This window comes from Eumetopias jubatus, unplaced genomic scaffold, assembly GCF_037043125.1.
Source record: "Eumetopias jubatus isolate StellerSeaLion01/CBP00866 unplaced genomic scaffold, mEumJub1_p1.0 scaffold_6, whole genome shotgun sequence".
Classification (NCBI taxonomy): Eukaryota; Metazoa; Chordata; class Mammalia; order Carnivora; family Otariidae; genus Eumetopias; species Eumetopias jubatus.
The window spans coordinates 9578085-9596586 of record NW_028274812.1 but is presented as its reverse complement, the minus strand read 5'-3'; the positions used below and the strand labels follow the sequence as shown (position 1 = coordinate 9596586).

Below are 18502 nucleotides of genomic sequence, written 5' to 3'. Positions count from 1 at the left end.
CTATATCAGGAGATGAAGAAGGGCACTATATCACAATAAAGGGGACTGTCCCAACAAGAAGATCTGACAATTATAAATATTTATGCCCCCAACTTGGAAGCATCCAAATATATAAAGCGATAACAAACATAAAGGAACTCTTTGATAATAAAATCTCCCAACAAACAAAAGTCCAGGGCCAGATGGCTTCACAGGGGAATTCAGCCAAACATTTAAAGACGAGTTAATACCCATTCTTCTCAAACTATTCCAGAAAATAGAAATGGAAGGAAAACTTCCAAACTCATTCTATGAGGCCAGCATTACCCTGATTCCAAAACCAAAGACTCCACTAAAAAAAGTGAGCTACAGGCCAATATCCCTAATGAACACAGACGCAAAAATTCTCAACAAAATACTAGCAAATTGAATCTACATTAAAAGAATCATTTCATCAAATCAAGTAGGATTTATTCCTGGGCTGCAAGGGTGGTTCAATACTTGCAAATCAGTCAATGGGATACACCACATTAATGAAAAAAAAAAAGGATAAGAACCATATAATCCTCTCAGTAAGTGTAGAAAAAGCACTTGACAAAGTACAGCATCCATTCATAATAAAAAAAAAAAAAACCCTCAACAAAGTAGAGATTGAGGGAACATACCTCAACCTCATAAAGGCCATGTACGAAAAACCCACAGCTCATATCTTCCTCAGTGGGGATAAACTGAGAGCATTTCCTCTGTAGTCACGAACAAGACAGGGATGTCCACTCTCACCAATGTTACTTCACATAGTACTAGAAAGCCTGGCCACAGGAATCAGACAACAGAAAGAAATAAAAGGCATCCAGGGCGCCTGGGTGGCTCAGTTGGTTAAGCAACTGCCTTCGGCTCAGGTCATGATCCTGGAGTCCCGGGATCGAGTCCCACATCAGGCTCCCTGCTCCACGGGGAGTCTGCTTCTCCCTCTGACCCTCTTCCCTCTCGTGCTCTCTAGCTCTCATTCTCTCTCTCTCAAATAAATAAATAAAATCTTTAAAAAAAAAAAAAAAGAAATAAAAGGCATCCCGATTGGCAAGGAAGAAGTCAAGCTTTCACTATTTGCAAACAACATGCTACTCTATATAGAAAACCCAAAGGACTCCACCAAAAAATTGCTAGAACTGATACATGAATTCAGCAAAGTTGCAGGATACAAAATCAAAATACAGAAATCTGGGGCATTTCTATACACCAGTAATGAAGCAGCAGAAGGAGAAGTTAAGGAATCGATCCCATTTGCAATTGCACCAAAAACATAACATATCTAGGAATAAAGTTAACCAAAGAGGTAAAAGATCTGTACTCTGAAAACCTTAAAACGCTGATGAAAGAAAGTGAAGATGACACAAAGAAATGGATAACATTCCATGCTCATGGATCAGAAGAACAAATATTGTTAAAATGTCTGCACTACCCAAAGCAATCTACACATTTAATGCAATCCCTATCAAAATACTACCAGCTTTTGAAATTAACAAGTCAGGAAACGACAGATGTTGGCGGGGATGCGGAGAAAGGGGAACCCTCCTACACTGTTGGTGGGAATGCAAACCGGTGCAGCCACTCTGGAAAACAGTATGGAGGTTCTTCAAAAAGTTGAAAATAGAGCTACCATACGATCCAGCAATTGCACTCCTGGGTATTTACCCCAAAGATACAAATGTAGGGATCCGAAGGGGTACGTGCACCCCGATGTTTATAGCAGCAATGTCCACAATAGCCAAACTGTGGAAAGAGCCAAGATGTCCATCGACAGGTGAATGGATAAAGAAGAGGTGGTATATATACATACAATGGAATATTATGCAGCCATCAAAAAGAATGAGATCTTGCCATTTGCAACGACGTGGATGGAACTGGAGGGTATTGTGCTGAGTGAAATAAGTCAATCAGAGAAAGACATGTATCATATGACATCACTGATATGAGGAATTCTTAATCTCCGGAAACGAACTGAGGGCTGCTGGAGTGGTAGGGGGTGGGAGGGATGGGGTGGCTGGGTGATAGACATTGGGGAAGGTATGTGCTATGGTGAGTGCTGTGAAGTGTGCAAGACTGTTGAATCACAGATCTGTACCACTGAAGCAAATAATACATTATATGTTTAAAAAAAAAAAAAGAAGAAGAAGAAGATAGCAGGAGGGGAAGAATGAATGGGGGGGAAATGGGAGGGAGAGATGAACCATGAGAAACTGTGGACTCTGAAAAACCAACTGAGGGTTCTAGAGGGGAGGGGGGTGGGAGGATGGGTTAGCCTGGTGATGGGTATTAAAGAGGGCATGCTCTGCATGGAGCACTGGGTGTTATATGCAAACAATGAATCATGGAGCACTACATCAAAAACTAATGATGTAATATATGGTGATTAACATAACATAATAAAAAAAAATACCACCAGCTTTTTCTACAGAGCTAGAACAGTCCTAAAATTTGTGTGGAACCACAAAAGACCCTGAACAGCCAAAACAATCTTGAAAAAGAAAAGCAGAGCTGGAGGCATCACTTCAAGTTATATTACACAGCTGTGTAGTGATCAAGACAGTAGAGTACTGGCACAAAAACATACACATAGATCAGTGGAACAGAATAAAAATCCCAGAAATGAACCCAAGCTATATGGTTAACTAATCTTTGACGAAGCAGGAAAGAATATCCAGTGGAAAAAAGACAGTCTCTTCAACAAATGGTGGTGGGAAAACTGGACAGCTACATGCAAAAGAATGAAACTAAAGTACTTTCTTATACCATACACAAAAATAAATTCAAAATGGATGAAAGACCTGAATATGAGACAGGAAACCATCAAAATCCTAGAGGAGAACATAGGCAGTAGCCTCTTTGAATCGGCCATAGAAACTCCTTACTAGATATATCTGCTGAGGCAAGGGAAACAAAAGCAAAAATAAACTGTTGGGACTTCATCAAAAACTCCTGCACAGCAAAGGAAACAATCAACAAAACTACAAGGCATCCTCCAGAATGGGAGAAGATAATTTGCCAGTGATGTATCTGACAAACGGTTAGTATCCAGAATCTATAAAGAACAAAATTCAACACCCAAAAACAAATAATCTAGTTTAAAAATGGGCAGAAGATACGAATAGACATTTTTCCAAAGGAGACATACAGATAGTTAACAGACATATGAAAAGATGCTCAACATCACTCATCATCAAGGAAATACAAATCAAAACTACAATGAGATATCACCTCACCTCATTCTTACACCTCACGCCTGTAAGAATGGCTATAGTTAATGCAGGAAACAACAGATGTTGATGAGGATGCAGAAAAAGGGGAACACCTCTGCAAAGCTGGCGGGAATGCAAACTGGTACAAACACCCTGGAAAACAGTATGGAGGTTCTTCAAAAAGTTAAAAATAGAACTACCCTACAATCTAGCAATTGCACTACTAGGTATTTACCCAAAGGATACAAAAATACTGATTTGAAGGGGCACATGCACCCCGATGTTTATAGCAACACTATCAGCAATAGCCAAATAATGGAAAGAGCCTAAATGTCCATCGACTGATGAATGGGTAAAGAGGATGTGGTATATATTACACACACACAATGGAATACTACTTAGCCATAAAAAAGAATGAAATCTTGCCATTTGCAATGATATAGATGGAGGTAGAGGGTATTATGCTATGCACAATAAGTCAGAGAAAGACAAATACCATATGATTTCACTTATGTGGAATTTAAGAAACAAACAGATGAAATAGGGGAAAATCTAAAAAAAAAGAGAGAAGCAAGCCAGAAAACAGACTCTTAAGTATAGAGAACAAACTGAAGGTTGCTGGAGGCAAGGTGGGCAGGGAGGGGATGGGGTAAATGGTTGATGGGGATTAAGGAGGGCACTTGTGATGAGCACTGGGTGTTGTATCTAAGTGATGAATCACTAAATTCTACACCTGAAACTAATATTACATTATGTTAACTAACTAGAATTTAAATAAAAACTTAAAGAAATACAGCGTAGTACTGTAAATGTATTTTCCTTATGATTTGGTTAATAACATTTTCTTTTCTCTAACGGGATTGTAAGAATGCAGTATATAATAGCTATAACATACAAAATATGTATTAATTGACTGTCTTTTTTGCTATTCATAAGGCTTCTGGTCAAGAGTAGGCTATTAATAGTTAAGTTTTTGGGGAGTCAGAAGTTAAATGTGGATTTTCAGCTGCATAGGGGTCAGCATTCCTAAGCCCTGAGTTGTTCAAAGGTCAACCGTATTGTGAAAGGATCACCGTAATAACTCTAGGTAACATCCAGGGAATAATCTTTGACAAATGGTGCTGAAACAACTGAATGTCTTATATTTAAAAACAAAAACAAAAACAAAAAACCCTTGGGGCATCTGGGTGGCTCAGTCAGCTAAGCGCCTGCCTTCAGCTCAGGTCATGATCTCAGGGTCTTAGGATTGAGACCCATGTGGGGGGCCTCCCCACTCAGTGTGGAGTCTGCTTCTCTCTCTCCCTCTGCCCCTAGTCCCACTCATGCTCTCTCTCTCAAATAAATAAAATCTTAAAAAAAAAGAACAACAAACCCTTGATTCTGACGTTACACTCTGTACAAAAATTAACTCTAAATAAATCGCAGATGTGAAGGTAAAAAGTAAACTTTTCTGGAAACCTTGGGTTTGCAACCTTAAGGTAAACATTAGGTAAACATTAGGTAATTAGGTAAACATTCAGTGGATTGGACACAAAAAGCATGAACCATGAAAAAAAAAATTGATACTGGACCTCATCAAAACTTAAGACTTTCACTTTTTAAAAGAGACCACTAAGAAAATGAAAAGGCAAGCCACAGAGTAAGAGAAACTATTTGCAGCACACATATCTGACCAAGGATTGTATCTAAGATTTTTATCACACAATAAGTGTGATAAAATAAGATAAAAATAGATAAAAAAAATTTTTCACTCTTAAAAATAAGAGTGAAAACTCATATTCATATATACGCAGACATAATATATACATCTATATGAATATTCATACACATAACACATATATATGAATGAATGGATACATATAGCAAGGGATTTGAACAGACTTGTCCCAAGAGATGATGTGCAAATAATCAATAAGCATGTGAAATGATGCTCAAAATGGCTATATTGGAGAAATGCACAGTGTTCTAACACTACGTACCTACTGGAATAGCTAAAATGAAAGAGACTGACAACACCAAGTGTGGGTGAGGAGTTAGACGTGCTGATACTCTCACACACTGCTGCTGGGAGTATAAAATGGCATAACCACTTTGGAAAATAGTTTGGTCATTTCTTTTTTTTTTTTTTAAAGATTTTATTTATTTATTTCAGAGAGAGAAAGAATGAGAGATAGAAAGCACGAGAGGGAAGAGGGTCAGAGGGAGAAGCAGACTCCCTGCTGAGCAGAGAGCCCCATGTGGGACTCGATCCCGGGACTCCAGGATCATGACCTGAGCCGAAGGCAGTCGCTTAACCAACTGAGCCACCCAGGCCCCCAGTTTGGTCATTTCTTATGCAGTTAGACATACACTTACCATACAACCCAGCAATTAATTCCACTCTTAGGTATTTATTTACTGCAGAAAAATGAAACCGTGTGTCTACAAAAAGTCTTACACATGAATGTTCATAGCAATTTTATAATAGCCAAATACTGGAAATAACCTAAATGCCTGGCAGTTAGGGTGGATAAAGAAATTGAGGTATATTTATACAATGGAATAGTACTCATCTGTGAAAAGGAATGAACTGTTAATGCACACAAGAATTTAGAATACTCTCAAACCATTTCACTGAGTAAGAGCAGCCGTACACAAAAGTGAACATATTATACAGTTCCATTCATGTAAAATTCAAGAATAAGCAGCTAGCGAGAGAAATTAGATAACTGGTTGCCCTGGACCAAGGGTGAGGGTGGGGAATTGACTTCTGAGGGGGAACTTTATTTTATTGTATATAAATTATACCTCAATAAAGTTGATTTTTAAAAAGATAATACTATCAGCAACTACTTGCCAACAGTTTGGAAAACTTACATAAACTGGAAATTTTTTGAAAAATAATTTAATAGAACTGACTCAAGAAGAAGTAAAAATCTTAAAAGTTTGACTAATACTAAAACTATTAAGTAAATTGAAGCAATGGTTAAAAATCTTCCTACAAAAAAATACAGAGCCAGATAGTTTTGTAGGCATGTTATACCAAGCTTTCAAGCAACAGGTCATCCCAGTTTATACAAATTCTTCTAGGCAGTGAGACAAGAGGAAGTACTCTCCAGCTCATTCTGAGAGGTCAGCATAACCTTAATAAATCCAGACAAATACATTACAAAAAAGGAAATCATAAGTTTATTTCACTCATGAATACAGCTGTAGAAGTTCTAAACTCATTAGTAAACCAACTTAACTGTGTCTATAAAAGACAATACTTCACCTCCAAGTTTGGCTGCTTCTAGGCATGTAAGGGTAATATAATTTGAGGAAATCCATAGAAGTAATTCACTACAGTAATAGATTAAAAGATTTTAAAAATGTAGTTACTTGAATAAATTCAGTAAATGCATTTGATAAGTGTATGTGATTTTTCCAGTTAAATTTTTTTTTCATTTTGATTGAGGGAATATTGTTAGCAAGATTGAGAAAGTTATATAATAAGAAACTGAGAACTTTGCTACTTTGATAAGTGACCCAGAGACACTAATGGAGAATCAGTTACTGTAGGTGGGAGGTCATAGAACAATGGCACTGGATCATTCTTGGTGAGGCCATTCACCAGATGTGTGTGATCAAGGATAAGTTACTTATCCCCTTTGTGTCTGTTTTCTCCATAAGATGGGCATGATAACACCTCCCACGAACAAGGCTTAAAGAATTAACATATGTGAAGCACTTACCACTGCACTGACCCTTGCTTTTCAAATTATATCTTTTATATTATATATTAGTGTTACAATACATATATTCTATATATTGTTTTCTTTAAGGCCATCTGACTCTTAGCCAAAGGCTAAGTTAATGACTGTAGTCTTTGATAAAAGTGCTTTCCCTTTCAGATTACAAATTGACACCTTTTTGTCTATGTGTGTCTCAAAGGTGAGTGATTTCACGTGGAGCCATGATGGGACTCAAGCACTTATTTCATATCGAGATGGGTTTGTCCTGGTTGGTTCTGTCAGCGGACAAAGACACTGGTCATCTGAGATCAACTTGGAAAGTCAGATCACATGTGGCATATGGACTCCTGATGACCAACAGGTAAAGCCTCTTAAATATGGGTGTGTAATGTTTAAACCGTGTGAGGTGAGGAGGAAGTGAATTGCATACAGTCACACACGGAAGGGGGAGGGGAGGGGGAAGCTGGCTCAGAAGCCTCTTGAATCCAAAAGTGAAGAACAATGAATATGTCCAGGTGAAAAATAAAAACTTTTAAGTGAACCGTAGAGCGGGGAAATAATATTTCCCATCAATATGGTAAACATTGAGTTAACATTTTAACTATAGAAAATATTCTTACAAATACACTTTTAAATCTATATAAATAGTTGGTAAATGGATAATGGACATAATGATTCACCAAGGAAGTTCAACTAGTCAGTATTCATATGGCGGAAAAGTATGCATTTTTAGGAGAAAAATGCAAAATAACATAGTGAGGATATAGTTTCACTTATTAGCAAAAAATAATAAAATGATACAGATGATATACTGGTTAATGATAAGAGTTCAATCCAAAGATTCTTATTCATTGCTGGTAATGTGTGCTAGACCTTTGGAGAAGCAATTTGGGCAGAATAAGTCAAAAGTCTTAAAAAATTGTCCACTTTGACCAGGTAATATACTTCAGGAATTTATCTAAAAGAAATAAAAGGGAAGAAAATAAAAGTTATAATCATTAAAGTATTATTTATGATAGTAAAAATTCAGCAACAGCCTACTTGTCTAAAAATAGAATGATTAAGTGAACTAATGGTGTTACCTCTGAGAGGATTATGTAATAAGTAGTTCAGAAAATTGTGGGTTCTGGTTATGAAGACAGTCTGAAAGAGCTCTTATGATATAATGTTAAGGGGAAAAAAATCAGGATATGAAATGGTGTAGGTGGTATGATTACCATGTCATAAAACAACCAAAGGAAATTCATCCACATGCTAGAAAGACCTGGAAGGAGACAAAATGCCACAGTTAGGTTGTTTTACAGTGAGGAGCTTTTGGGTCATTTTCTAAAACCCAATTTTAAAATTTTCTTTAATTATCTGTTTTAATTTCATGAGAAAATAATATATAACCTAATAAAGTTATATATTGATAATTCATTTTTTAAATAGAAAGATTGGCCAGGTAAAACCTTTGTAAAGATGAAACGTGTGTTTTGCAAGCACAACAAAATCCAGAAAATGCCAGGACATTTCATAGCAGAGATTTTAGTTTGATACTGGTAAAAGCAAGCAGTATAATAAGGCATCATAACTTTCATTTTTGAATCTTTTTTCTTTTCAATTTTTTTTTTTTTACTGAATTGCTTTCCACTAATCACTAAACGTTCCATGTTTCCATTTTTTTCTTTTCAAGTAAAAGTGGTCAATATTCTTTCTCTTTCTTCTCAACATTACTATTATGCGAGAGCTACAAAGCAACAGTTGCAACTCCCAAGTTTCTTCCGTGGCTCCGAGGCTCCTAAGTATCCAGTAGCATATGAGTGTAACTCTTAGAAACCCTTGCATTTACTGTGACGTGTGTTTGCAGGTGTTTACTGCCCCTAGAGTCTGTTCTGAGAAGTTGGTGCAGCCCATTCAGTGGCCTTGCCCAGACACCTCTCCCTGCATGTTTCCTCCTTTGTGATGGGGGGTGTGAATTATTTCCTGCCTGTTTCCCCGGGGCTTTTGTAATGATCAGATGAGCGAACAGATGTGAAAGCACTTACAAATGTGGAAGTGGAAGTCTTGGCTTCACATTCTTCCCTTGCCTCGAGGGATGGAATGTGGGAGGCTCATGTCCCAATCCCCTGATGAGCTCTGCCTGCCCGTGTCCCCAGCAGACAGCATACTTGGAGTGTGACAGGCACAGGACCCAGACACACCAGGGGCACAGTGGGCAAGACTTGGCACCTGCCTTTGAGGTGCTGGGACCCCCAAACATCCTGTGCTGCGTCCCGGCAAAGTGGCTGGGATAGCTGACAGCATGGTGTCGTGGGCCTGACGGAGCACAGATGGGCTGCAGCTTTAAAGCCCGGCGGAGGCACTTGGACTTGGCTCTGTAGACCTGTCTGCAGCATCAGAGAGTGGCTTCAGCTGGTGGTTGGTCTCCTGGCCCACAACCTCTCTGAAAAACTGCTTTTACTGGGTCTGTATTTGGGGCTAACAGGTAGGATGTCATTGAAGGAAAGTGCTGCACTCACTGCCTTTACGAAAGGTTGCAGACCCCTGAAGCAATGAGGATCCTTAGGGGATACTCCCGTCAGTCATATTTGAATCAAGACATGGAAAAATAATATTCCTTCCTCCTTGTCTGTCACTCTTTCATATCTCTTGCTTGGTTTGAAAATTATTGATGAGAAAAGAGTATGAAGACAATTTGAAATGTAATGCCCTGAGCTCTTACCATTGGGAGCTGATGTTTAAAGCCGCGCCTCCTTCATCTCAGGCTGTCTCTTCTCTTGTCCCCAAGAACACCCTGCACTTAACATAGAGTAAAATGTCGTCCACGATGAAGCCACCTCCTTCCATCTTGAGATACTCCTGATCATACGGGATTTTAGGTTGTTTCCTAACTTTTATAAGCAGTACTATTTTACAAGTGAGTTTGAGAGTCGAGGTATTTTCATACCTAGACTTTCATACCTAGACTTTCCTACTTGTCGTATATTTTCTTCAGTTTAGAGTGGTGATTTCTGTACCCTTTTGGGGATGGTAGACTACTTTAAATATCAGATGGATATTGGGAATTGGGAACCCTTTTTCTGGAAAAATGTGCACACATACATATGTGATTATATCTATCACTTTGCATAGACCGTTGGGAGCTCATAGGATTCCATGTTCCTCCCCCTTCAGATCCCGGATCTAGACAGTCTAGAGGCGACACTGGGGATCATCTTCCCCAACTTTCTGATGCATATATTCAACCATTATAGAAAAGTTGAAAGAATGTACCTGCCTTAAATTCAGCAACTAATGTTTTCCTACGTTTGTGCACTCTCTCCTCCTCTTGCGCTTCTTGCCTCCCTTTCTCCCTCTCTTTCTCTTCATACACGCACACATTTTTGCAGTACTGTTTTTGAAAATAAGTTGTAGACATTGTGCACATCACTGTGAAATATTTCAACATGCTTGTCGTAAGAATAAGATCATTCTTCTACATTACCACCCCCAAGAAATTAGCAGTGATGTTTTCTGGTATCCAGGCTACTTCATAGCTCCCTAATGGTTACAAAAGTGTGTGTTGTAAGCTTTTCTTTCTTTTTTTTTGTTATTTGGAACTGGGATCCAAGTTTCCTACAGCAATTGTTTGTTACATCTTCAGTCTAGAAAAATTTCCTTTTTTTTTTTTTAATGACATTACCTTTCTCACAAGTTTAGTGTGGTTACTTTGTAGAATATTCCAGTCTAGGCTTGTACGATTGTTTACCCATAGTATCATTTAACTTCTGCTAGCCTCTGTATTTTCTATCATGTGAAAGTTAGGTTGAGATTAGGTTTGGATTAAACAGGTTGGGTAAGGATAATTAATAGGTGATACCCTATCATTCACACTGAGCCACATTAAAAGGCATATAATGTCTTGTTATCCCACTAGGAGGAGAGCTGAGTCTGATGGAACTCTTGTAAAAACAGAACTATTTTTAAAAACTATTGTTCTTAATTTCATCTATACTCACAGTGAATTTTTTCAAGCGATGTGTTTCATGTCAGACTAAAATTTGTCTTCCATTAAATTGCAAGAAGGGAATGTGATTCTACTTGGAGTTTATATAGTAGATAGTAGTATATAGTGTGGTATAGTATATTGTAGACTGTCTTAGTCTCCTTGGGCTGCCATACAGAATTCTACAGGCTGGAGGGCTTAAACATCAGGCATTTATCTCTCACGGTTCTGGAGGATGGAAGCTCAAGATCAGGCATTGGCAGGCTTGGTTGCTCTTGAAGCCTCTCTCCTTTTTTTTTTCTTTTTTTAAAGATTTTATTTATTTATTTGACAGAGAGAGACACAGCGAAAGAGGGAACAGAAGCAGGGGGAGTGGGAGAGGGAGAAGCAGGCTTCCCGCGGAGCAGGGAGCCCGATGTAGGGCTCGATCCCAGGACCCTGGGATCATGACCTGAGTCGAAGGCAGACACTTAATGAGCCACCCAGGCGCCCTGAAGCCTCTCTCCTTGGCTGGCAGGTGGCCGCCATCTTCCTGTGTCCTCACATGGCCTTTCCTCTGGGTGCTCATCCCTGGTATCTCTTCCTCTTCATAAAAGGACACCAATTCTATTGGTTTAGGGCCCTATCCTTATGACCTCATTTAACCTTCATTATCTCTTTATAGGCTCTATCTCCAAATACTGCCACATTAGGGGTTAGGGCTACTGCATAGGAATTTCGAGTGGGATACAGATGTTCAGTCCATAGCCTCATAAAAAATATGACTCTTCAACAAATGTTTTGAAGAATAGAAAATTCACAGAAAAGACACTTCTATAAATTTAGCTTGGTAAACCTGAGATGTATTTATAAATAGAACAGTCTTTGTAGGGCTTGGAAGAAAAAGCAAATGATATAAATAGAAAATGTCAGAGAAATAAATATAAATATGACTGGGGCAAAAATTTCTTTGGGTCCTAAGTTGATCAAGAGTAATGCAGCAGTGAAGCTTTTGCCATTTCTAGGAAGCACCCAGCATCACAGTACAGTGCATAGGAGGAGAATGCTTAGTCCCCGCTACGTTCTCCAGGGGCCTGGGAGAACACCATGCCTCTTGATAATAGGAAAGTGCTTTGAGACATATACATTTACACACATCCATCTAGCATTCTCTGAGTCTTAGGTGAACATCGGTTCACTTTGAGAGCCTTTGAACCAGAGAAGGTTGTCGAGAACCTGAGGTGCGTTTCCATCAGGAGAGTTAAGAGATACCAACACATGATCCTTGTGTGTAGACATGAGCATGACTCTCCTAGAAGAACAGCGTGTAGCTGGTGGATCTGTGTCCATGGAAGATGGGACAGAAGGAAAAAACCCCAGACTCACATCTGAGGGATTTAGGTTAGAGTTAGAGTTTTCTTCCCGTACTGGTTTAGTACGGGAAGAAAACTCTAGTTCCAGCCCTTCTTGGGAGAATGCCTTGCAAGAAGAAAGCTCCCAGGAACACCCTTCTGCCATGGGCACAAGGAGGTCTGCCAAGAACTGCTTCTCCGGCAGGTGGCTTGTCTTTTTCTCTTCCCAGGTACCCCTTATCGACCACAGCTCCTGGAGTGTGGTGCATGCATAGTTTGGGTGCCTGAACCATTCGGATTTATTTTAAGGGGATCCCGAGGCATCGAAGCTGTGTACACTTTAGGGAAGTCAGCAACACCCGTTGTCACTCACGGCGCAGCCCCCAGGTCAGATGCCGTGTGGTTCATCCAGCGCTCGCTTTGGCAGCACATACACTAAAACTGGAGTGATACAGAGAAGCTTAGCTGGGCCTCTGCGCGAGGATGACACGCAGATGCCATGTGGTTCCTCCAGGCCTCGCAGCTTCCTCCCCCTCCTCGACTCAGGGTCCTTGTGGGGGATCTCAGTCCTCGCCTGTTGGCCTTTCCTCCCAGCTGCTTCTGCTTTCTCCTCGGCCAGACCTGTCTCCCTCCCGACGCCCCCAGGGCTGTGGGGCTCTTTCCTCGCGTGAAGCCCGTTCTCCAAGCAGCCTGGGGCTTCACATTGCCCCACCCGGCCCCCCACCCTCACTCTGACTGAAGCATCTGTGACCCCAGGCCGCATATCCAGGCCTCATGCCTTCTGGACACTGCTCTCCCCCAAAGCCAGTCCCTCTTCCAGCCTTGTCTTGCCTCTTCCTTGTAGTGTCCTTCAGACCCTGCTCCTGGAAGCCTTCCCAGCTGCCGCCTTAGCCCACACATCCACCGCGGGCTCCCGTGCTCGTTCCTCGTTCTCACCTGGTCCGCTTGTCAAGGCTCCAGTGTTGGGCGTTTCCCCTTTTTTCTCTCCTTGGGGTGAATTCTCCCACTGCCAGAGCCTGTCAGCTCCCACCTGAGCATGCAGGCTCCCCGAGCTGCGAGCCGCGTGAGCCATCGGTCCCTCTTGTCCCTCACGCTGAGCACCCGCTGCCTGGACCCTGCTCAAATCCAGCCGGGTCCCAGCTTAGCTTGTCAGTCTTCCTCCCTGCCCCCTCCTCTGTTGCTGATCACTTGCACCCAACCTGGGAATTCCACTGGACTTGCCCTCTCCCTGTCTTCACCCTCCACTTAGTCACCAGCACCTGGTGATTCCACTCCTTAAATCTTTTTGTGTCAGCGATTATTTATATTTAATGCTAAAGATGGTTACATTCAGACCAGCTTAAAGGCAAGTGTTTCAACTCTCACACACCTCACATTCTGTAACAGGGCTGCTGGACTTGGCGACTCCTAAGTTCTTCCCATCTTCAGCTCTGCTCCCTGGCTGGTTCCTTCTTTTTGTCAATGGCCGCTTCTGCCACCCTGGGCTGCCCCTTTCCTGGTTCCTGAACAGTGAGGGAATGAGTGACTTTTCCAGTCTTTGAAGTTATTTAAAGATCTCCCTTTGCCTGCAGCCGTGGCTTGCAAACTGTTCCTCACAGAATTCTGTGGAGCTGCCTTCCTAGGGCAGGGGATGGAGTGAGCTTCAGGGAGGAGGGGGCCTGGAGCACCCAGACCAGATCCCCGGGCAACTCCACTTCTGTTTTAGATATGAAATGGGGATTATGTCTTACATTTTGTTTTTGAGGGAAAATCTATAAGATAAACATATGAGTCTGGTCCCTCTCTAACTTTCTATTTATTTTTACTGTTTATTAAATTTAAAAGCAGTAGTTTTGTAAAAGTCAAATAGTACTACTAGGCTTATAATGAAAAATTTAAAAAACAAAACACCGGCACCTTTTCATTCCCTTTGCTATCCCTCCCACTCCTTGATCCCTGCTCCCTGTGGCAACCACTTGTAACTCTTTGTTTCTCTCCATATTTCTGAAAGATGATGGGCTTGTTCTGTCAGATCTTGATGTTTTGGACTCAGGTGTTCTTTACTAACTTCCTACCTGGAAAGTGAGAAGCTGGCTCTCTTGGAATGCCCCTTTCCATACCCAGCCTCCCAGTGTGCTCCTGTCTCCACAGTTGGTCATTCTGTGCTCAAAGTGTGATTCGCAGACAATGGGCACACAAAACCAGGGTTGCATTGTCTGCCTTGTGCACTGTTGGCTTTGCCCACAGTTAGTAATGTTGCCTTACTTAATTGCTTAGTTGTCTGTGTACCAATCACAGATTAAGTCCTACACCCCCCCCCCCCAATATTAGAAATCTCCTCCGAATGTGTTCCTCCACTTGGGACTTGGTTTTCTGGTGCTGTCCCTCCTGGGGCCCTCAGCTCCCTGCCCCAGCAACACACCTGGCTCCCTGTGCCATGGTTCCCTTCTCTGCCCTGGTGTGGGTGCCCCTATTTCTGCGATCACCTTTATTTCGTGGTCTGGTGGAACCCTCATCATGGTGGAACATGTCTTCCGGGTGTTGGAAATTTCAAGACAGTTGTATGTTTAGCTGGGACACCATGACCCCTTTGCAACCCGTCCTTTCAGCTCTTTGGTATTTTCTTTTCTTTTTCTGGAAATCTTATTACTTAGATGTTGCCCTTCTAGATTGATGATCTGATTTTAATATCTTTCCTCTCCCAGTTGCTTTGCTTTGCTTGCTTATCCTATTTTCTGGGCAATATCCTGAGCTATATCCTCCCAAGTTTTCTTTGACTTTTAAAAAATTAACGCTATTTTTAAGAGCTCTTTTCTGTTTTCGATTGTTCTTTTTTTAAAAAACACAACATCCTATGATTCATGGAGGATGAAACAACGTGAAGATATTAATTGGAGGTTTTGAAGTATCTTGCTGTATTCTTCATTGTCTTTCTCCTTCAGATTCGTTTTGGCTTTGTTTTGGCTTCTCTCTTCCATATTAGATGCTTTTCTCAAATGTCTGGTTGTCACTGGTCATCTGCTCGTATTGAAGAGGTGGAGACTAAAAAATGATCTGGACACTGGGCAGTGGTGGTGCTCCTACATGATGGGCTCCACTGTGGGGCGACCACTGGACTTGTCCTTCCGCATGTCCCTCACCTGGTGACTGAGGTGGGCTTGTTTCCAGCACCGAGTTGCCAAGCTTTTCCTATAGGCCCCTGCGCTGTGTCTGTGTCTTGCCCCCGCCCCGGGCTTCTGTCCAGTCCCTCCAGAGGGTCAGACAGATGCACACCTGCTGTTTGTGTGCATGGGAGATGTGTGGAGGTTTGCCCGTTCTCTTTCAGGGCTTCCACCCAGTCCTCTTGTCTTCTCCCAACCCTCACGTCCATTTTCGAAAGGTCTTTGGCTTCTGTGGCATAAATCAACTTATTCCTAGTCTTCTTCCTTGCTGTAGGTTTGGGCTTCAGTTTGCTCAGGTCTGTTTGGTCATTTACCATGCGTCCATCTGCTGTCCAGTTTCTAGATGTTGGCTTCTCTGTCTGCTGACCTCCTCTCTCCAGTTCTCTGTTAGAGTGTCACGCACATTACTGTTAACTGAGGGCTTGGGAAGGTATCCAGGCCATCATATGACTCCCCATAACTTTCTAGCCTCCTCTCTGGCCCCTACTACCCTCCACACTAGCTACAGTGGACTGGTTTGATTTCCTAAATTCATATTGCTCTCCTGCCTTTGCACTGCTGTTCCTCTTGCCCTTGTCCCTTGTCTGTCCAGGGAAGTTACACTTGTCCTTCAAAACTCAACCCAGACATCACCTCTGGACCGTCTGCTGCCTTGCTCCCCTCCCCACCCAGGCAGGGTTACCGTCAGTCTGGCTCCCTGGCTCTAGCGTTCCAGGAGCTCCTCCTGTGTACCAAGAGCACATTTTGTAACATTTTCCACATTATGTTGTAACTGGTGGATGCCTGTTTTCTTCCTCACCATATGTGAGGGCAGGCACCACGCCTCATTCTTCCCCGTAGCCGGGACTCCTCAGAGCAGTAGTAGCAGCGTGCAATGAGTGAGGGAAGAATGTTTTCCCTGGGAGTGCCGGCTTCCCTCCTCTCTGTGCCTCGGGATGACTAAATCCATGGCCTCACCTAAGAAGTGCCATATTCCCTGCCCATCCCCAAGTAACCCCCCCCCCCACACACACACACGAGAGGAATTCCTGGTTTACCCCACATCCCTGCCCTGGGAGGACCCAGCGCTAGTTTTTCATTCATTCTGTTTTATACAGAAAATACTATTTTATGCAGAAAAGTCTAAATTGGGGGGTTTTTCACATCTGCCAGTATTGGCGTGGAGATTTCATTAGTTATGACTGATTAGATTCAGGTATTTTTTGTTTTGGTTTGTTTTGTTTTCATTTTTCAGGCTATATGGTTATCACTCCTGTAGAAAGCAGTTTGAATGGGGATCCTAATGTCTGAATTCTTCTTCCTACTCAAATCCAAAAGCAGTTTCTGAATGTGAATCATTGTCAGTTTAATCCTAACCCATGGTATAGAAAATCCAGCTCAGTGAGAGTTATTAGATATTAGGGTACCCTGCCAAGAAAATACACGTGATCTCCTTGGATGAAAGCCTTTGCAAGATGACATGTTCCTGTTTCCTGGCATGGTGCCCCTGCCATGTTGCCTGAGGACAGCAGGATGGAATTAATGACATCTTCACAGACCACCTGCCCTAAGACTTGTTTTCACCTTTTCTTCCTGCGTCATATCTGTCCTCTGTTTACCTCTCTCCAGCTCTTCTTTGCTCTTTGAAATGACAATTTTTACTTATCCTGAGCCAACAGACTTTTTTTGTGTTATAATTCTGGAATTCTCCTCTTTATCCAGTGTGCCTGTGACACATATTCATGATAAACATCCTGGATTTACATTTAGGAAGTTTATAGCCACAAGAAGGAAATGTTAAGCCTCATTTCCTTTAACAAGGACACAAGTCAGTATTTAAAAAAAAAAAATCATAAAGGAAAATGTTTGTTGTTTATCAATTTTGGAAGTATTTATAGTTACTTCATAGAGTTAGTTATCCAGGTGATGAAATAAACAAACCATGATTAAATTATATAGCAGAGATTGTGTGTGAGGATCATAAACTTAAAAAATATATCAAGAGCACAATCCCATACAATAAAGGAAAGAGAACTAGAGCTTTAAAAATACATTTTCTTCTCCAAAGTGTGTACAGACGGTCCCCATCTTATGATGGTTTGACTTATGATACTTTAACATTATCATGGTGCAAAGGCGGTATGCATTTAGCAGGAACCATTCTTCAGATTTTGAATTTTGAATTTTAATCTTCTCCCGGGCTAGCATGGCACTGTTGCGATGCTGGGCAGGAGCTACAGCTCCCAGTCCACCGCACAGTCACCAGGGTAAGCAGCCAATACCCTGATAGCCCTTCTGCACCCATGCAACCATTCTGGCTTTCCCTTTCAGTAGAATATTGAACAAATTACACCAGAGATTCAACAGTTTATTGTAAAATAAGCTTTGTGTTAGATGATTTTGCTCAACTGTAGGGTAAACATCCTGAGCACGTTTAAGGTGGAACATCATAGGCTAAGCTGTGATGTCAGTAGGTTAGGTGTATTATATGCATTTTCAGCTTAGGGTATTTTCAACTTACAGTGGGTTTATTGGGATGTAACCCTATCATAAGTCAAGGAAGATCAGTCTGTAAGGGAAAACAATGATTTCAACAGATACATAACTGTACCTGACCTTCAATTAATTACAGTAAGTAGCCAGCGGTTTCTCCTTTGGAATGTTCTGTTAGGAAAAAGATATTTGTCACATAGTTGGAATATTTTAAGTATTTGCTGCAGGTGTTCATAGTCCTAACGAAATACAGGTATACTTTTATATAGTAGATTTTAAAATGTAGGTGAACTGAGTTTTTGGAATTGTGATTATATTTTAATATCCACATAAAGGACTCTTCCCTATTTCAAAGAATATTCAGGGGGTGGCTGGGTGGCTCCGTGGGTTAAGTGTCTGCCTTCAGCTCAGGTCGTAATCCCAAGGTCCTGGGATCGAGCCCCGCTTCAGGCTCCCTGCTCAGCAGGGAACCTGCTGCTCCCCCTGCTTGTGCTCTCTCGCTTGTGCTCGCTCTTTCTCAAATAAATAAATAAAATCTTAAAAAAAAAGTTTAAAAGAATATTCAGTAGAAATTGCCCTTGCTTAGAAGGTGGTGGTTTGGTGTGAAATGAGAATTCTTCACCTAATACATTTTTTGGCTAAATGTCCAGACTTAGTTTTCCAG

General features: G+C 41.4%; 1 protein-coding gene and 1 non-coding gene across 2 annotated transcripts in view; both read left to right on the top strand.

Moving 5' to 3' along the window:
- The window catches only part of TULP4 (TUB like protein 4), a 232735-nt gene that overhangs the window by 158098 nt on the left and 56135 nt on the right, over positions 1-18502 (top strand). The window contains exon 5 of the mRNA XM_088023816.1: positions 7128-7289. Within this exon, the coding sequence (XP_087879942.1) occupies positions 7128-7289 (162 nt within the window). The remainder of the gene's footprint in view (positions 1-7127; positions 7290-18502) is intronic.
- On the top strand, positions 12638-12745 carry LOC114209367 (U6 spliceosomal RNA). The gene has a single exon (XR_003609340.1). It is a non-coding gene; the product is annotated as a U6 spliceosomal RNA (small nuclear RNA).